At 38.0% G+C, this 19,403-nt stretch overlaps 1 protein-coding gene across 4 annotated transcripts; it reads right to left on the bottom strand.

Moving 5' to 3' along the window:
• Positions 1–2,055: 2,055 nt before the first annotated feature.
• On the bottom strand, positions 2,056–14,401 carry LOC114240010 (uncharacterized). Of its 4 annotated transcripts, XR_016323206.1 has the most exons (5): positions 12,067–14,401; positions 7,209–11,982; positions 7,003–7,094; positions 4,284–5,246; positions 2,056–3,307 (listed from the first exon to the last, which is right to left on the bottom strand). XR_016323206.1 is itself a non-coding variant. In XM_089728087.1 (2 exons), the coding sequence occupies exons 1-2, from the start codon at positions 12,296–12,298 to the stop codon at positions 11,648–11,650; spliced, it is 567 nt and encodes a 188-aa protein (XP_089584213.1). In that variant the 5' UTR covers positions 12,299–14,401; the 3' UTR covers positions 6,736–11,647. The 4 variants fall into 4 exon arrangements, 1 of the variants encoding a protein (XP_089584213.1); XR_016323204.1 differs by having other exon boundaries at positions 7,003–11,982; XR_016323205.1 differs by lacking the exons at positions 2,056–3,307; positions 4,284–5,246 and having other exon boundaries at positions 6,736–7,094.
• Between the last annotated feature and the right edge of the window lie 5,002 nt (positions 14,402–19,403).

The raw sequence follows: 19,403 nt of genomic DNA, 5'->3' as shown, positions 1-19,403 counted from the left end.
CGGTTTAACAATTCGAGATATAAAAACTGTTAAAAATAAACTACACATGATTTCATTAAAATTGTTTTTACGATTTAACGCCACGTTTTTTTAGTCGTCCGCATGACCATTAAATATGTAAATTGTTCGTAACGTTGGAAATAATATAATGACAACAATAAATACATAGGTAATAATGGGAATTTAACTATAAATTAAATTCTCATTATTATAAATTATGTCTTCCGAAATTCCTTGAAAATACCATTTATTCATTTTGTTATTCATTTGCATTACTTTAAAATGTTTATCACAATACATGACTGAACATTGGTCTTAATAGAATTAAGCAAGATGTATGTTATATACAGTATGTACGTGCATACAGCGAAATATAGTGTGGCGAGTTGTAGACATGATTGGAAATATTTATATGGTTTCAATGGTCACGGACGACACGATCGGTCGTTAACTGTAAAAGCAATTTTACTTACAACAAAACACTTTCAGACAACAAAAGTACTGTACCATCCTAACTTCAACATGCTCACAAACCTGTGACTATAATTTGCTGTGAAAAAATATATTTATGAATTACCTAAGACAATGTCCTTATTATTACTAGCTAATACTGGCAATAATGCAAGCAAAGTGTCTCGTAGACACAGTCTACGATAAGTTTCAGACACAAATCCGATATTAGATACGCATCCTAAAGTGCCTCTGAATTCACTCTCCTGCCGTGAAGTCTATTTCACTGAATTTCAACAAAACTATACTATGTCTATTTTATATTGGATAGCTACCGAATTGCAGGTACGTAATCTATTCACATATAGTTTTCAATAAATAATGCAATTATTAATGTCAATACCGCGTGCGAGGAAGTGTGAAAGTAGCCCCGGTAATCAACAAATTAAAGGGCGGACGGTTAGCGTGATATGGACATGTGATGAGTAGAGAGAAGATGCACGTGACTAGGAGATGTATGGAAATGGTAGTGCAGGGTAGAGGGGGAAGAGGTCGACAGACAGAGGTCAAAGAAGACATGGATGGAGTGTGTTAATGACGACACGAGAGAGAGAGGAGTGAGTGTTGGGATGACGGCTGATAGAAGTGAATGGAAGAGAAAAATTAGCTGTGCTGAACCCACCTAGTGAGATAAGTTGAAGAAAAAGAAGAAGAATACTGCGTGCGACACTAGCGACATTGCAAACTTTCGAATATTCCCATTGACGTAAACACTATTAAATGTTGTTTTAAAACACATTACGTAATCAAAATCTCTGTTATTTCTCTTCTAAGAAGTCTAATATTTTGAATAATCTAATAATTAACTAAAAATGGAAAAAAAAAGATTAATTATTTGGTTTTTTTATTGGCGTCCCGAACGGACTGTGCGTATGTTCCATGTTACTCCTTACTATATTCATGTCGTCCGACAAATGCAGAAACGCCTTGCATTTGTGCCATCGGTTTTTCGTACAGCCCCACCTGAAGCCGTGTCTCGTTCTGCTCTGTTTGTAGTACGTGTAATTCATGTAAACCAATCTCTCTTTACCGCGCGCCGTCATAAAAATGTTCACTGAAAAATCATATTGTTAATTCACCCACACCTCGTGTCAATGATTCATTAGCAAAACGACATAAGTGCTATTTTTTTTTCGAACGCCATAATTGTTGTAGTCGACTTAATTTTACGAAAAGCGCTTATGCTGTTCCAGTTCTGAATCATCAACAATGTTAGTTATGCATTCATAGTGATTGTTTGTATGTTTTAGTAGTTAATTCGCTTATTAGTTTAGAGCATTTGATAGTTACTATATTTTAGACAAGCTTTATTTCATTTCATGAACATTTTCTAACATGCAGCGTTTAAAACGTTTATAGTTATGGTAAGTAAAGGGTCGTACCTACCTACGTAGCCTATGTTTTTTTTTGTCTCTTATCAAATTAAATTTTGTGTACGTTTTGAAAAAGTTCACACTTCAAAAAGCCCTTTTAAATAGCAATTTATGTCGACTTTCAATAGTTTACTAAGGGGCCAAGCATGCATTTCTGCAAATGAAAAACTGATTAATATTCAAAACATTTATTTACAGATACATTTACGTAAAAGTAAAATTTTATTGACTTTTGTTGATAAATCCTTTATACCTTAGTAATTTGCTTATTGTGTTCATGTTAAATTAAATAAATTTTTACATTTTTTTTATTGCTTAGAATGGCGAACGTTCACGGAGCCCCTGTTGTTGATTACCGTAGCCCATAGACATCAACAATGTAAATGCCGCTGCTTGCATCTTGGGACATGAGTTCAAGTCTCAATCTTTACAGTATAACGACTGTTCCGCCCTTCAAACCGAAACGCATTACTGCTTCACGCTATCCGGTAGATTTTATTGCTAATTTAATTATGTTTATTTTTCGAATGCGATTTAAAACAAAAGCAACAGCGAATACTGCACGCGAGACCGATGACCCGCGTGTGAGCTGATTTTTAATTCCGTTAAACTCTGTAAACTATTATACAAAGACATATTTTTTCCCATACGTATTCGCTAGTAACCTTAAGGGCTTATTCCAGCTTCGCGAGGAAGGGTAGGTGAGTTCACGAGCTGAACCTGAGAGAATTTGCTAACACCATCCCAAGCCATAGAAGTGCTTTGCATAATCTACCACCGACAAAGACATTTACTGGTGGTAGGACCTCTTTACTGGTGGTAAGGCCTTTTTTACTGGTGGTAGGACCTCTTGTGAGTCGGCATGGATAGGTACAACTACCCTGCTCATTTCTGCATTAAAGCAGTAATGCGTTTCTGTTTGAAGGTTGGGGCAGCCGTTGTAACTATACTTGAGACCTTAGAACTTATAATCTCAAGGTGGGTGGCGCATTTACGTTATAGATGTCTATGGGCTTCAGTAACCACTTAACAACAGGTGGGTTGTGAGCTCGTCCACCCAAGTAAGTAATAAAAAAAAACAAAGACATTAATAATGTATTATTTCCTTTGTCTTTTTTTTTGTTATCATAATTGGTCACACTTATCTTTGTATTCGCGAAAGATTAATTTGCCGAGTTACGTTTTCGGGCGAGGCGAGTTCTAGGTCTAATGAGATTCATTTTTAATTTTTTGCTTCTTCTTCCTCCATAGTTTCCTTTGGGCCATTTTCTCGGTTTCCGGCATCTCCTCAACTCGTCTGTATTTCATTTTCGTTCGTCTCGCATTCTCTCTCCTCAGTTCCTCGTATTTTAACGGGTTATTTATTTTCAAGTTCTCTCGATACCTTTTCTGTCTCATTGCCGCAGACGATGGCCGTTTTTTACCTGACAACAAAAGTACGAATGACTTATAAGTATGTATTTTTATGGTCATTTTTGGTGTTCGTTTTAATCAGTTTTAATAACTGCATTCTCCTTTATCCGTGAGACGTTAATTTGTTTAATTCATGTCCACGGTTTGCGACGATCTCATAAAATATTAAAAGTAATATTTCTTATGTATTAATATATATTTCGTATAGTATATATTTCGCCCACCCAATCTGGTTAATATTACTTTTAATATTTCATATGTAATGTCATCAGCAGAATGCCTACACGTTTCTTTTCTTCGTTATCTTTGGATTTGGCAAGAGCTCTAAGTCTGAGTTTTTACAGAACAGCAGCCGCCCCACCCTTGAAACCGAAATGCATTACTGCTTCACGGCAAAAATAGGCAGGGTACCTATCCGTACGGACTCAAAAGAGGTCCTACCACGAGTATGAGTGACTTTTCGAGATTCTACTCATAAACTGCTCTAAATAAGTCTTGCGATAAAGTAACCGAGTGACGGATGACCGCGTTCATGACTCTGGTTCTGAACTAAAGGGGTATCCTAAAGGGACGAGTTGGCGACGCCGTCTAGGCAGGCACCTTAGATAGCCCGCCGACCAAAAGGACCGGTGGTCACAATACCTAGGTATTCTTAGGTTTCGGCGCCCCACGGAGAGAGATGCACCCCGCGCGAAGTCAATGAATTGTTATCTACAATTTTAAAATTTGTAACTATAACTGTATGTATTGTAACTATACTAGACCTTAGAACTCATATCTCAAGGTGGGAGGCGGCATTTACGTCGTAGATGTATATGGGCTCCGGTAACTACTTAACACCAGGTGGGCTGTGAGTTCGTCTTCCCATCTATACAATAAAAAAAGGTCACTAGCAGAGAACTCGAAACACTTAAGGGGCTAAAATTAGGGTGGGATTTTTTCGGTTGGACGCCGATTGATTGATGCAGAAAAAAAATATCTGCTCACCCCCGTTTGGTTCTGCAGTAATTCGAGCAAGCAAGTCGAGTATCACCCGTCAGGAACAAGACGGCCGCGATTTGTGTCTAGATTACGCGGTGCTTCATACAGTGAGCGCGTGTACCGTTGTGCCCAAGATGCATCGACTACTGCATGCATTCTGCCGTCAGCTTAGTTTCAATCTGGTGTCGAAAGAACCGTGTTGGGTCAGCGCCTGCACCAGCCCGTAGGTAAGCTTCGATGGCCCGCAGACCGGCTAGGGCGATCAGCCCGTGATTTTATGTCCTCTTGCGGTATTATAAAAATATTGTCTACACTTTATTACATTGTCAGCTGTTTTAGTCTTTATTTAATTTTATTCCTCGAATTTTACGAGTGTCTCCAGTATAGTCCTATGGCAGTAAGCTAGGCGCATGTAACCGAGTTATCTCTGCTAGTTCTTATATTAATATTATTATAAATATGAAATTGCGTTTGTTTCTTTGTTCTTCGTTCTCATCGAAACGAAGCAAAGGATTGACATTACTTTGTTTATGTGACAGTCTTACACCTGGAGAGTAACATAGGCTATCTTAAATACCGAAAAAAAAAAACCTCATCGCATGGGAAAACATTTTATTAACTCTAGAAAAATTTTACGTGACACTTTAGAAAAATTATTGATACTTTTCCTAGATAATGCGATCGAAGATGCGGGTAGAACGTAGTGGCGTTTTAAAAAGAGGTATTATTACACTTTAATATATTTTCCCGTGTTCGTTATAAGGTATCGGTCAGGATAATGACTATGATTGGTCGACGAGACCAACAGAAGGTTCAAATCTTCGTCCAAATGTAAGTAGGCGCTGCATTTCGAAGACTTGGTGCAGGGCCATCTTATCGCGTGGCCTTTTTGTAGGCGGTTTTTCTTGTAATATGTGTAACCGTTTAGCATGAATAATTGTTTCCCGTTTGTTAATTCTATCAGTTGACCTGTTGACGAAAAAGGGTTGTAGTATTAGTACGGAAGGTTGATTTTATCGGAGTCTACATTAATAATTGCACATTTTTGATGTTTTAATCAGTTTTCAATGATCATAGCTAATGCTGTATGTATATTGCTGGCTGATGCCTGCCAACCTACAGACCTGAGTTCAAGATCACAACATTCGAGTCAAGACCAAATACCGAATGGCGAGAATGCAATCTACCGCCAATAATCATTTTTAAGCTTTCTTTAACCAAACATTTTCCTCAGTCCTGCTTTTAACTTTTAACAGCCAATTTAAGAGCACACCTTAAATTGCCATTAGGTATTTGCTTGCCCAAACTGTGGTGTCATGGATAATTTTCTAATCAGAGATCATAAACTCGAGATTGACTGAATGACAATGTACATTTTTAAGGTTTACGTAGTGAACCACGCGTAGGCAACGAGCGGTGTTCTCAATGAAATAAGAAACGATATATTTTGATAGCTCGAGCTAAAATTTTATTGTCTCCTGTGTTATGTGTACCGAAAACACGCATACGACAAGAACATGTCGCAAGATGTCAAATCCCGTATTCGAGTCACGTTGTCTACTAGTCTTTGTAATTGACCATTTAAAGATCCATAGAAGGGAAATTATTTAGACAATTAACCCATGTTTTCATGTCTTCAGAGTTTTGACTTTCGTTTAAACTATCAACGTTTTTATTGCAAGCATCATGTTTGTTTCTAGAATTTTCCGTATTTAAGTCAGAGCCATTCTATTTCGCGTTGAGCGTAGAACCTAGAATGCTGTTATACAAATCATACATCATATGTGTGACAGCGTTCTGAATAATAAACTGCTTTTGCACCATTTCACTACTTTTATTTTATCGCTTAGATGGGTGGACGAGCTCACGACCCATTTTGTATTAAGTAGTTACTGGAGTCCATAGGCAGCAATAACGTAAACGCTGCCGCGTAACTTAACACATGAGTTCTGACTTTCAATGTTTATAGTATAACGGCTGCCCCACCCTTCAAATCGAAACGCATTACTGCTTCACCGCAAAAATAGGCACTCATCACGTCCTACCAGCATTAAGATTTTCTAAGATGCTTTAATTCGTTGCATACGTGGTTTCACTCTATCGCCCTTAAATCTTCCACGAAAGTCCGTAGATAGCTATCTCCTGGTTTTGAGCAATCAAAATCTGAAGTTTACAAAGTCGGGCATATTAGACTCGTAGTTCAAAAACTACTTTTTTCAAAACATATTAGTGGTTTTTGTGCACTTTCGTAAAACATTACGAGCGCCTTCGTATAAATAGTATGATAGGCGAATCGAATCGCTTTATTTCGGCTCTTTAAGAATATTATTAATGTGGAAGTTTGTTTGTTTGTCCTTCTTTTACATCGAAGCGAAGCAATGGATTGACGTTTTTTTTAAACGTTTTAGGTCTGTAGAGTGACATAGACTAGCATTTATCCCGAAAAAAGAAAGACTCATTCCCATGGGAAAGACATTTATTATATTCAGAAAAACTACGTAACACGTTATAAAAATAATTTAGCATTTTTTTGACCATGCCCCTAAACCACTAGATGGTCTCTTAAAAATATTGTTTATAGTTTAATATATTGTCCTGATTTCGTTTGAACGTATCGGCCCGGGTCGTGACTATGATTGCTCGACGAGACCAACAGAAGGTTCAAATCTTCGTCCAAATGCAAGTAGGCGTGGCATGTCGATGTTTTAGTGCAGGGCCATCTTACCGCGTTGGTTTTCTGTAGGCGATTTTTCTTGTAATATGTATAGCCGTTTAACATGTAAAACTGTTTCCCGTTTGTTAATTCTATCAGTTGACCTGTTGATGAAGAAGTGTTTGAAGATTAGTACAGAAGGCTGGTTTTATTGGGGTCTACATAAATTATTTAGGTTGCACGGTTTTGATGTTTTAATCGGCTTTCAAAAATCATACCTGATGCTGTGTGTATATTGCTGGCTGCTCCCTACCAACCTACAGACCTGAGATCACAACATTCGAGTCAAGACCAATAGCAAGAACGAAATCTACCGCCAATAATAATTTTTAAGTTTTCTGTAACCAAACATTTTCCTCGGTGTTGCTTTGGTTGGCCTTTTAAATTGCCATTGTATACACTAAGGTACTTGCTTGCTCAAACTATGGTGCCATCGAGCGTTTTCAAACCAGAGCTTGGGACTGGCTGAATGACAATATACATTTTTAAAATTTGCGTAGTGAATCACATGAAGACAACGAGCAGTATTCTCAGTGATATAAGAAACGATATACCTTGACGGCTCCAGCTAAAATTGACTCCTGTGTTATCAGTACCGTAAACACACATACGAGATAGAAACATGTAGAAAGATGTCAAATCCCGTACTCGAGTCACGTGGTCTACTATTTCTTTATAATTGACCACTAAACGGTGTATAGAACGCAAACATTTAGATAATTAACCCATGTTTACGAGCGGCATGCATATTGAAGGAATAACACCGTGTATAAAAATATACTGATTAAAAATATATATATATTGTCGTAATTGTTGTTGCTGCCTATTTGTGCATCGAACCGGTAATGCGTCTATGGGCTTCGTAATCATTTCATACCAGGTGGTGGGTAAAAAAATACATTGTTGAGGTCATGGGCAGCATACAGCATTTCTGACCACGGAGAAGATCGGACGCTTGGACGAGAGTGCATGGGAGTGGTTTAGTGGGTAGGGTCCTAAATACCATCCTTGGGCCTGTGGCTCGCTCCCAACATCTGCGGGTCGTCCAATCCCACATAGCCCTCTAGGCTCGGAGACCTCGTAGGATGGTCGACCCTCAGCCCAGAAAAAAAGTCATATAGCAATCTATTTTTATAGTATAGGATAGTAGGATTAAACCAATTTCTTCCCGAATCTTCTCAGCCAATCGCGATTCCGTTCCTGTGGCAGATGCACTTGCGAAGCATCATCCCTTTTGAGCTAATAGGCTTCCTTCGTGGGCGTTGTTATCAAACCCCTACCTTTCTGGGTGAGACGTTTATTTCGCCCACCCAACGTGGTTAATCGGTAAATGTGAAAGTTTGTTTGTCCTTTTACGTCGAAACGAAGCAATGGATTGACTTTTTATTTAGAAACGACTGTTTTACATCTAGAGAGTGAAACGGGCTAACATTGATCCCGAAAAAAAGACTCATTCCCACGGGAAAGACATTATATTCAGAAAAACTACGTAACACGTTATAAAAATAAATTGAGATTTCTTTGACCATGCCGCCGAAGCACTAGATGAACTTTTAATAATATTGTTTACAGTTTAATGTATTGTCCTGATTTCGTTTGAACGTAATGGCCCGGGTCGTGATTATGATTAGTCGACGAGACCAACACAACGTTCAAATCATCGTCCAAATGCAAGTAGGCGCTGCATCTTTTAGTACAGTTCCATCTTACCGCGTTGGTTTTCTGTAGGCGATTTTTCTTGTAATATGTATAGCCGTTTAACATGTAAAACTGTTTCCCGTTTGTTAATTCTATCAGTTGACCTGTTGACGAAAAAGGGTTGGATTAGTACAGAAGGCTGGTTTTATCGGAGTCTATATAAATTATTTAGGTTGCACGTTTTTGATGTTTTAATCAGTTTTCAAAAATCATACCTGATGCTGTGTGTATATTGATGGCTGCTCCCTACCAACCTACAGACCTGAGATCACAACATTCGAGTAAAGACCAAATCCCGAATAGCAAGAACGAAATCTACCGCCAATAATATTTTTTTAGTTTTCTGTAACCAAAACTTTTTCCTTAGTGTTGCTTTGGTTGGCCCAATTAAAGAGCACACTTTAAATTGCCATTTAATACCCTGAGGTACTTGCTTGCCCAAACTATGGTGTCATCGAGCATTTTCTAACCAGAGACCAGAAGCTTAGGACTGGCTGAATGACAATATACAATTTTAAGGTTTACATATTGGACCACACGAAGGCAACGAGCGGTATTCTCAATGATATAAGAAACGATGTATGTACTTTGACAGCTCCAGCTAAAATTGTCTGCTGTGTTATGAGTACCTTAAACACACATACGAGATAGAAACATGTAGAAAGATGTCAAATCCCGTACTCGAGTCACGTAATCTACTAGTCTTTATGACCACTAAACGATCTATAGAAAGCAAAATATTTAAATAATTAAGCCATGTTTACGAACCGCGTGCATATTAAACGAATAACACCGTGTATAAAAATACAAATTGATAAAATTGTTGCTGCTGCCTACTTGTGTCCTGAAGCGGTTATGCGTTAGTTTGGAAGATTGGGTAGCCGTAATAAAATTGAGACTAAGACATCATATCTCAAACTGGGTAGCGAAATTCACGTTGTGGTATCTATGGGTTTCGGTAATCATTTCATACCAGGTGGTGGGTAAAAAAATACATTGTTGAGGTCATGGGCAGCATACAACATTTCTGACCACGGAGAAGATCGGACGCTTGGACGAGAGTGTATGGGAGTGGTTTAGTGGGTAGGGTCTTAAATACCGTCCTAAGGCCCGTGGCTCGCTCCCAACATCAGCGGATCGTCCAGTCCCACACAACCCCCAAGGCTCGGGGACCTCGTAGAAGGGTCGACCCTCAGCCCAGAAAAAAAGTCATATAGCAATCTATTTTTATGGTATAGGATAGTAGGATTAATCCAATTTCTTCCCGGATCTTCTCAGCCAATCGCGATTCCGTTCCTGTGGCAGATGCACTTGCGAAGCATCATCCCTTTTGAGCTAATAGGCTTCCTTCGTGGGCGTTGTTATCAAACCCCTGCCTTTCTGGGTGAGACGTTTATTTGGCCCACCCAACGTGGTTAATCGGTAAATGTGGAAGTTTGTTTGTCCTTTTACGTCGAAACGGAGCAATGGATTGACGTTTTTATTTAGAAACGACTGTTTTACATCTAGAGAGTGAAATGGGCTAACATTGATCCCGAAAAAAAGACTCATTCCCACGGGAAAGGCAGTATATTCAGAAAAACTACGCTCACAAAATAAAAATAAATTGACATTTCTTTGACCATTCCGCCGAACCACTAGACGGTCTTTTAAATTGTTTACAGTTTAACGTATCGTCCTGATTTCGTTTGAACGTATTGGCCCGGGTCGTGACTATGATTAGTCGACGAGATCAACACAACGTTCAAATCATCGTCCAAATGCAAGTAGGCTTTGCATTTTTTAGTGCAGGGCCATCTTACCGCGTGGCTTTTCTGTAGGCGATATTTCTTGTAATATGTATAGCCGTTTAACATGTAAAGCTGTTTCCCGTTCGTTAATTGTATCAATTTACCTGTTGATGAAGAATTGTTGGACAATTAGCTCAGATAGGAATATATCATATTCAAGTTTTTATTTTAGTGCTTACTGAATATTCGCTTGCATCTTTTTTTTTATTGTTTCGACGTGCTAACGAGAGCACGGTTTACCTGGTGTTTAGTGATTACCGGAGCCCATAGACAATGCCACCAGACCACCATTATCACACACAAAGTCGAGGTATAAATGTAATGTTTATAGCCGTAAGGAGGCAAAGCATTGATTTTCTTCAGTCGTATCTTTTAATTTTGATCATTGACCATATAAAAGACTATTTATATATTACTTATTGCTTTTTTAGGCAGACGTGCATATGGCCCACCTGATGGTGAATGGTTACCGTCGCTTATGGAGGTCAGCAATGCCAGGGACAGAGCCAAGTCGCTGCCTACAGTTAAATGGCATTAAGAACAACAGGGTTTACGATGCTTACTTCCGACAAGTTATAAACAATCAAAATAGCAATTAAACAGAATTATTTAACAAATTTATTAAAGCAGGGTATTATTGAAACAAAATTCATTTTGGACAAATAGTATCTAATAGCTTTATAATTTTTTTTCTAATTATAGAAAGAAAAATAAAACTTTTATACTTAAGCTATTTTGAACGGGACGAAAACTTTGTTTCAAAATATGGTAAGTAAAATAAATTTCAATTTATAAAAAACAGTTGCGCCTGCACTTTTCAGTTGACACCGGAACTTTCTTCCAACAGGCATGTTGCAGTGAACATTTGACTACAAAATTGTAGTCATTTAGTGGTTTGGCCCCGTTGGCGAACGTCGTTTCAATAACGGTTTTGTTTGCGAAACATTGGATAACTTAATAAAACTGCGACATAAAAAAAACGTCAATAACTTAGCTATCAATAAATATGGCGTGACACATAGGAATAGGTGGACGCAGTTTTCATTGATACGCAATTTAAAATAGCTTTTAACTGCGTTACCCGACCGCTCGTTAGGATATCTAACACGTTTTCGTTTTAATATCATTCAGTATGACCCGGTAGAGTTTGTACCGTTTCTGTTTACCCTTTAAACGGACTTCGGGGATTTATATATTCTGGCGATGAGATCCTCTTTCCTTATCGGCAAGCCTTTTTCAGCGTTAATCTTGATCCATTTAACAATGTCACGTTCTTCTTGAATTGTCAGCGCGGTCGATGGCCCCGGCCGGTCCTGCTTCTCCGGGTGTTTGCTTTTAAATATCAACGTACTCCGGGGCACTTTGAACGTTTTCGCTGCCAGATTTTTGCTCATCCCATTCTCGACCGCCCTCAGGGCGTCTTCTATTGCTTTCTTTGTGTATTTCCTTCGTTTTTCTGGTACCAATATTTCTACTTTCGGCACGTATTGGTACAGTAGATTACCTGAAAATATTAACGAGATCTGTGTTTAATTGAGTGCTGTGGAAGAATCATTTTCGACTAAATGTTTAGTAGAATGAAGGGTACCAGAACACGCGGCAGATGCGGACCAATCAAAAGAAGACTCCAGCGAATTGTTCAATGCACCAGAAGCGCAGCTAGAAGAGAGTGATGTCTGGTAGAAAAACCGGCCCCTCCACCCTTGAAGGCCATGACCACTCTGCCAAGTGTTAAGCGACGCAGAAGATGATAATAATGTAATATGCTCAATGTAGTGTCTGTTCATGTTACATGAAGTTGGAGACTCACTATAAATCATGATTGCCTATTCACCATATAACAGCTCTGGATAGGTACGTACATATTTTCTAAAAACAGCGAGAAATATACGGTACTATCCAAAAGCATAAAATAAATAAGTTACGCTATAAGCTAAATAAAATTAATGTCGCCATATTCCAGTAGTACCTAATTTAGAAAGTAATGTCATCTTGATTTAAAAATAAGACATCCGATATACTCGTATCGAGCCATGAGACCATGCTAGTGTTTAAATCCCACAGACAGGTAACATTTATTCTAAAGGTATACGTAATTAGCATGTGTAGCGTGTAATTAGCACGGATTTCAAAGATTAAGGAGTAAAAATTCGTGTAATAAAAATAAAATCGGCAAAATATACCGGTGGTAGGGCGCATTGTAAGTCCGCATGGGTAGGTACCACCACTCTGCCTATTCTAAATCTATGCAATAAAATAAGTAAAGGACAAGACGAAACAAATCATATTGCTGTTTCAATGAAACACGCTTAATGGTTTTAGAATTGATTTCCATTGTACGTACCTGCACGTCATTAAAAGATATCGGCGAATTTTGCATTTAGGTACTATTTCCATTTAAAGTTTCTGATGGATTGTTTTTTACATGATTTTTTTCCTACCTAAGCTAAGAACCTTAAGAGGCTATTTCAGCGTAACCTTAACTAGTAGGTGAGCTCGCGGGGTCAAACCTGACGACGTTGCTAACACGAACGCTAGCAAGAGCCGTGCTTCGCAGAATCTACCGCCAGATCGGAAACGCGACCCACTCAGAAGATCCGGCTGTGTCTGAGGGTTTGCTATGCCAATGCCGGTCCCAAGCCCGGAGGAGAAAAGAGGAGGGTTTAGTTGAAAGTTCGACCTTTCCACCGTAAAACAGTCAACGCCGAATGTCGGGCGGCGGTTAATTAGCCGGACCCAAATAAGGTTTTTGTGGCCTTGAAGAACTAAACCTGTTCCAAAAGCACTGTCGTGGAAGGACGAGGGACCCCACCATGTGTATTTTCCCAAGAAAGCCTCTTTGAGGTCACGATCCTTAGCATTGAGGATTATTGATGTAAGGAGTTTTTTTATGAGACGCCCATTATTTCCCTAAACAAACTCACAGCCCATCTGATGCGAATTTCGTTATTTTACGCTGACACTAGTAGTGAATTCGGAACTGGAGAAAGGCGAAAAGCGACTCGCTCAATGTGCGACATAACCCAATCCTAATCACGCAGGAGTCAGTCACCGTCGTCGCCCTAGACACGTCCTTACAGGTCCATCAAATCCAATAACCATTCGCGAAGCAGTTTCTCTTGAGTTGTTAGGTCTCCCTTGGAGGCGCTCGGGTAGCTGTTAGCAAATCCTGCCCCTTCTGGCTGAGCCCTTGCTCGCTCACCTGTCCTTGTGAAACTGGAAAGGCCTCCGGGCCACCAGTAAAGCCTCAACCATAAAAATAAGACATAACCCAATTCTTGAAAATAATCGCGTGCGATCTTACGGCATCTATTACAAGTATATTACGACTATATTAAACTTCAATTCAATCGGTTAAAGTTAAATCGTTACGAAAGCCTTCATTACATACACAACAAACAAACGTTCATACAATATAACTAAAACTAATTTTAAACTTTACTTTCATGTTGTTTTTTTTTCATGTACCTACTAGGCGTACGTGATTGACGTGACGTCAGAAGTAATAGTAAGCGATATTAAGCCGTATTTAAGCAGTTTTAATTATGTCTAGGACTCGCGGAAGAAACCGTATGAAGTTCTGTTTACCTACTACTACTAATTATTATTAAACTAGATAATGACCGAGCTTTGCTCGTTTTTTTTTTGATAATGCCGTCTTGTTGTGTCTTTAAAGCGGTTAGTTGCCCTCAATTAAGAAAAATAGTATTATTATTCGCCAATAGATATCGGGAAGAGTTGATTATTGAAAACACGAATAAAACAACATTTTCTGAAAATAAATCGTAGCTAGATCGATTTATCGCCCCCGAAATCCCCTATATACTAAATTTTATGAAAATCGTTGGAGCCGTTTCCGAGATTCAGATTATATATATTAAGTATATAAAAGAATTGCTCGTTTAAAGGTATAAAATTAGATTGTGTAATTGTATGTCTATTTATGAATATATACTCGTATATGTATGTTTATTCGTGTGTATGTGTATAATATACATATATATAATCGATAGGAACACCACGTGTAATTCTTTTCCAAATGATTATTGTCCACCTGATGATTGTCTGGAAGAGATCGCTATTAGCGATAAGACCGCCAATTGTACTTTTTTTTTTTATTTAATGTTTCGCATTGTTTGTTTTTTTGGTGTACAATAAAGAATACTCTCTCTCACTACTACTACCATTTGACTTTTTTTTGGTTAATACCATTGTTACACGGTATTCCTTTAACGTGGGAGTGGACACGTGTCACTTACACAACACGCATTTCATAGTGACAAGGACTTACCAAACACCATAAAACAAAACAGGTCCTAAGTTTTTTTGATGAATCGAAAAGCAAATCAAGTTTTATACAAGTTCTTTCCTTCAAAACGGTGTTGGCTTGAAGGATAGAAACAACGCTGGTTCTATGTCGATTTCAAAACTATATGGACCGTTTATTTTGAAAGTGGTGTAAGTCCATTTTCTTTTGTTTCGAGAAAATTAAAGGTTACTATATTTGTTGATTTAAAAATACAGGCAAATCATATGAGGTCTGGCTATACCACCTACCTCTGTCAATTGGACTTACACCACTTTTATAATCGATGATTATGCAATTTCATTTACCGACCGATTTCAAGTTTTTTTATTTTTTTTTTATTGCTTAGATGGGTGGACGAGCTCACAGCCTACCTGGTGTTAAGTGGTTACTGGAGCCCATAGACATCTACAATGTAAATGCGCCACCTACCTTGAGATATAAGTTCTAAGGTCTCAGTATAGTTATGTACAAAACATGGGATTTTTTTGATAAATTAAACACGGACTAGTTATATATAAAAAAATTACATTCAATTAAGCATGAATTACGTGATAGCTCATTTTTCTCAAAAATGGACTTTACATATAGTAACAAACTTCGAGAACAAATTAACAGATGATTATTTTATTATTTTTATAGATGATCACAAGGTTGACTCAGCGTGCTGCTTAATATTTGTAGCGGAAAAAGACAACAAGATAAATAAAAAAAGATTTCATGATAAGGAGTGATACGCTCGTACATTCCTAGGGGTGAAAAACTATTTCGTTTAAGCGACATTTATCTTTGTAATTAAAGGAGCGTTTTATTAATACGCTTTTATTAGCTTCAGACGTATGTATGTTAGTATGTAACGGAATCTTTGAACATGATTTTGACCCCCTTCAAAACGTCGGATAAACTCGAAATTTGGTATACTTATTAAGGACCGATGACAATTCAATATTAAACAAAAATATTGAAAAAATAGAAATTCAACTAAAAAATGAAAAATAAGTAATAGTTTAAAAAAACTAACAAAATACGCTTTTATAGAAAATCCAACTAAAAAATAGAAAATAAATTTAAATTAAAAATAGTGTAAGAAAAAATGATTTTATTGTAATTGTACCGAAACGCATTACTGCTTCACGGCAGAAAAATATTCAGGGTGCTGGTACCTACCCATGCGGACTCTAAAGACGTCCTGCCACCAGTAATTACGCAAATAATAATTTTGCGAGTTTGATTTTTATTACACGATATTATTCCTTCATCGTGGAAGTCAATCGTGAACATTTGTTAAGTACGTATTTCATTGGAAACATTGGTACTCGCCGGCGGGATTGGAACGCCGATGCATCGTTACATACGAATGCACCGGACGTCTTATCTTTTAGGTCACGACGACTTCATGTCTTACCCGTTTCGGCAAACTATTCATTGCCCAAATGGGTAAGACAGTGATATCTGATGCGGGCTGACAAGTACTACAAGACATTCATATTCAATTAGCATCTGATATCAAAATCGATTAGAAAACGTTAATCAAATAATTTAATTAGTACGATAATCATAGTAGAAGGTTCAATAAGTTGCTCTTTTTTCTTCCTACCTATGCTGATAGTCTTGAGAGGTTATTTCAGCTTCTCCTTGACGTGTAGGTAAGTTCACGGGGCTCAAACCGGGTGTATTGTTAACACTGGCCCTAGCAAGAGTAGTGCTTCGCAGAATCTACCACCGGATCAGAAACGCGATCCGCTGAGAAGATCCGGCGAGAAACTCAGTGGGCTGTGTCTATGGGTTAATTTACTCGTCGAGCCCTTCGTCGCAAGCGACGGGTTCGACGAGGATGGTGACCGGTGCTTGTGGTACCTAAAAGCGCCGTTAATGGATCGGGAGGATCCGTAATGACGTGTAAGTTGCTCATTTAAGGATTTATGTACGTAAGATGAAACATTCTTGAACTCTGTGAATTAAAACAATTTATTCATAATATTCAAACAAACAACTTTTTTAACATTACAATATGCAGAAACAAAAACACACTTTGTAGTCTTTGAATCTGCAATAAAATAATTTTATACACAAAACATACTTCCGTAATTCAAAACTTTACTTTTAACAAAAACAAATTAATATTGCGTAACATATTATTATATTAATTATTGTTATTATTATTAATAAAAGACAGTAAATAATTCGATGTTCTGTTTTTAAAACAGTTCACAGAATGCCAGTTCAATGAAGCACCAAAAGGTTAATTAGTTAGGGAGACCAGCAAAAAAACCCACGTCACGGTGAGTGGTCAATTTTGCTCACGGATATCAACAACGTCAGGGGAACAGTAAAAGTACTGAGAGATCACGAATTTCACAAATGTCATAGTACCAGTGCAAATACCGGTGCAAAAATGACAATTCACTTGAATGTATGAAATATCTACTCCAGCTTAGTTCTTACACGAAATCAAAATACAATAGACGACAAAGAAATTAATTATACAACATTAATGCACTCAGAAATAAATAAAAATGTAAAAACAAAAATTTCACATTCAATCGTGCCAGTAAAATAGGATAATAAAACAAATGAAATGGAGAATATATCGCACCTTTAGAGTTACCTATATAGACCCACATCGAAATTTTGAAACATTGAAAAATGGACCTAGAAAGACCCTTTTCTTAATAATCAAATGACCAAAAGTAGCTTATAAAGGGACAAACTTATCCATCGGTCTCTTTCTTTCGTCCCCTTTCTCAACATCTTTTCGGTTTGCTAACTTTATTCGACGTTTCCAAAAAAGCACATTTTTTTGGTTGGGTCTCTATAATTCTAAAGGTGCGATACGCGTGCTCGCCAAAATTCAATTTATTTTGTAATGCAAAGCAAAGTATTATGAGTTATCCATGATAGTCATTATTTACCAGTTACTGAAGTACCTCCTTAACTGTCTAGACATTCTCTTTGAGTCCCTCCACTTTTTCCTTCGTTTTATCTGTTCGTGTTCAGGAATCTCCGCTATCTTCTTGTACCTCAATGATTCCTTGAGTTTGTAGTCTTCCATTTTTTTTGGATCCTCTTTCAATCTCTCTCTGAATCTTCTCATTTTCTCTGCGGACGTCAACGGCCGTCTGCGTCCTGATAAAACAAATTGACTCAAAAGATTTTTTACCTAAGCTTTTTTAAGCATTTAAAAGGATCACTTCTAAGTTACAGTTTTCGACATTTCACACAATACAATTTGCGTTTTTGATTGCCGTATTTATACAATTATAACTGCTGTGAAGTAGTAGGATGAAGTACTGTCTCTCTAAAGAAGAATGGAGAAGGAAATTTGTGAACAATCCTCAAAGTTTCCGGACACTTGCAAAGTTTAGACTCTTACTCTAGTGGAATTACTGATGGTAGGACCTCTTGTGAGTCCGCACGGGTAGGTACCACACATTGCCTATTTCTACCGTGAAGCAGCAATGCGTTTCGGTTTGAAGGATGAGGCAGCCGTTGTAATTACTGAGACCTTAGAACTTATATCTCAAGGTGGGTGGCGCATTTACGTTAAAGATGCCTATGGGCTCCAGTAACCACTTAACACAAGGTGGGCTGTGAGCTCGTCCACACATCTAAGCAATAAAAAAAAAAAAAGAATGAGTTCCGATGCGATAACCACGTACACCATAACCATGTACATGATATAACCATAACCATGTATTATACATGATATATAAATAATTATAATAATAAATCTGGTTCCACTACACATATGCCACCAAATGTCTCAGGCTTGTGAGGAACTCCGCCGACGCCGCTAATCAGCTCCAACTGTATAGGCATATAAAACAGCTTCTTCTGTCTTTGCAATAAAGATGAAATTTTGTAAAATTTGTCGTAATAATGTTACGATTTGCAGATATCTGCTTATGCGCCCTAGTACCAGTATTAATGTTGCATTTTTTGTCGTATTCGTTGTTTGAAATTAATTGAACAATTTTGCTTTTATCTATCTTTTTTATCTGAGAGGAAGAGGGGGACGAGGAGGGCCAAGGTCCTCCACCTCCCCGAATTCCTCGCAGGAGACTACGCCTTGAAAAAGGCGCGCGAAGCACTTGCCCCACAGAACGACTACCGACTAAACCCCATCGAGCTCTACCACACGGGCTACACCAGACCTACGGCACCGCAGTGCGCGCCGAAAGTCCGTCTTCGCCGGTACCCGTCCTGATGATAAGACGGGATTTCATCTCCGGGAAACTCCCGAAGGACGTCATTTCGGGAGATACACCGTGGGCGGCGTACAGGAGCCACCTTGCACCGCCCCACTGAATTAATGGCCTAACGGGATCTTTGTTGTGTACCTCGATTTAGGTCAGTTTCAATGGCACTTTAATCGGGGTATTAATACAATAGTTTGAACTCTTTAATCGAACCAAAATCAATTGTTTTATACATTCGTACCTACATTTTATTTAGAACAAAAGTTTGACATCAATATCTGTAGGTACAAAGACCTCAAATAAAGTGACAGCATTCGATGCCGGTACTTTTATAGCTTGATGCATAGCTTTGAAAACTAAATTTATCTTTAGGATAAAAAAAATCGAATTCTGGATATAGGATGTAACATTGAAACAATA

The sequence above is a fragment of the Bombyx mandarina genome, chromosome 06 (assembly GCF_030267445.1).
Source record: "Bombyx mandarina strain Sakado chromosome 06, ASM3026744v2".
NCBI classification, from domain to species: domain Eukaryota; kingdom Metazoa; phylum Arthropoda; class Insecta; order Lepidoptera; family Bombycidae; genus Bombyx; species Bombyx mandarina.
The sequence above is the reverse complement of the archived record's forward strand: the minus strand, read 5'-3'. Positions and strand labels throughout refer to the sequence as shown.

Bases quoted from the DNA above. Each gene is read 5' to 3' on its own strand.
- LOC114240010 (XM_089728087.1), bottom strand. From the start codon at position 12,298: ATGATTTATAGTGAGTCTCCAACTTCATGTAACATGAACAGACACTAC. The intron at 11,983-12,066 runs GTACCCTTCATT...TAATATTTTCAG, and splicing joins CGCATCTGCCGCGTGTTCTG to GTAATCTACTGTACCAATAC.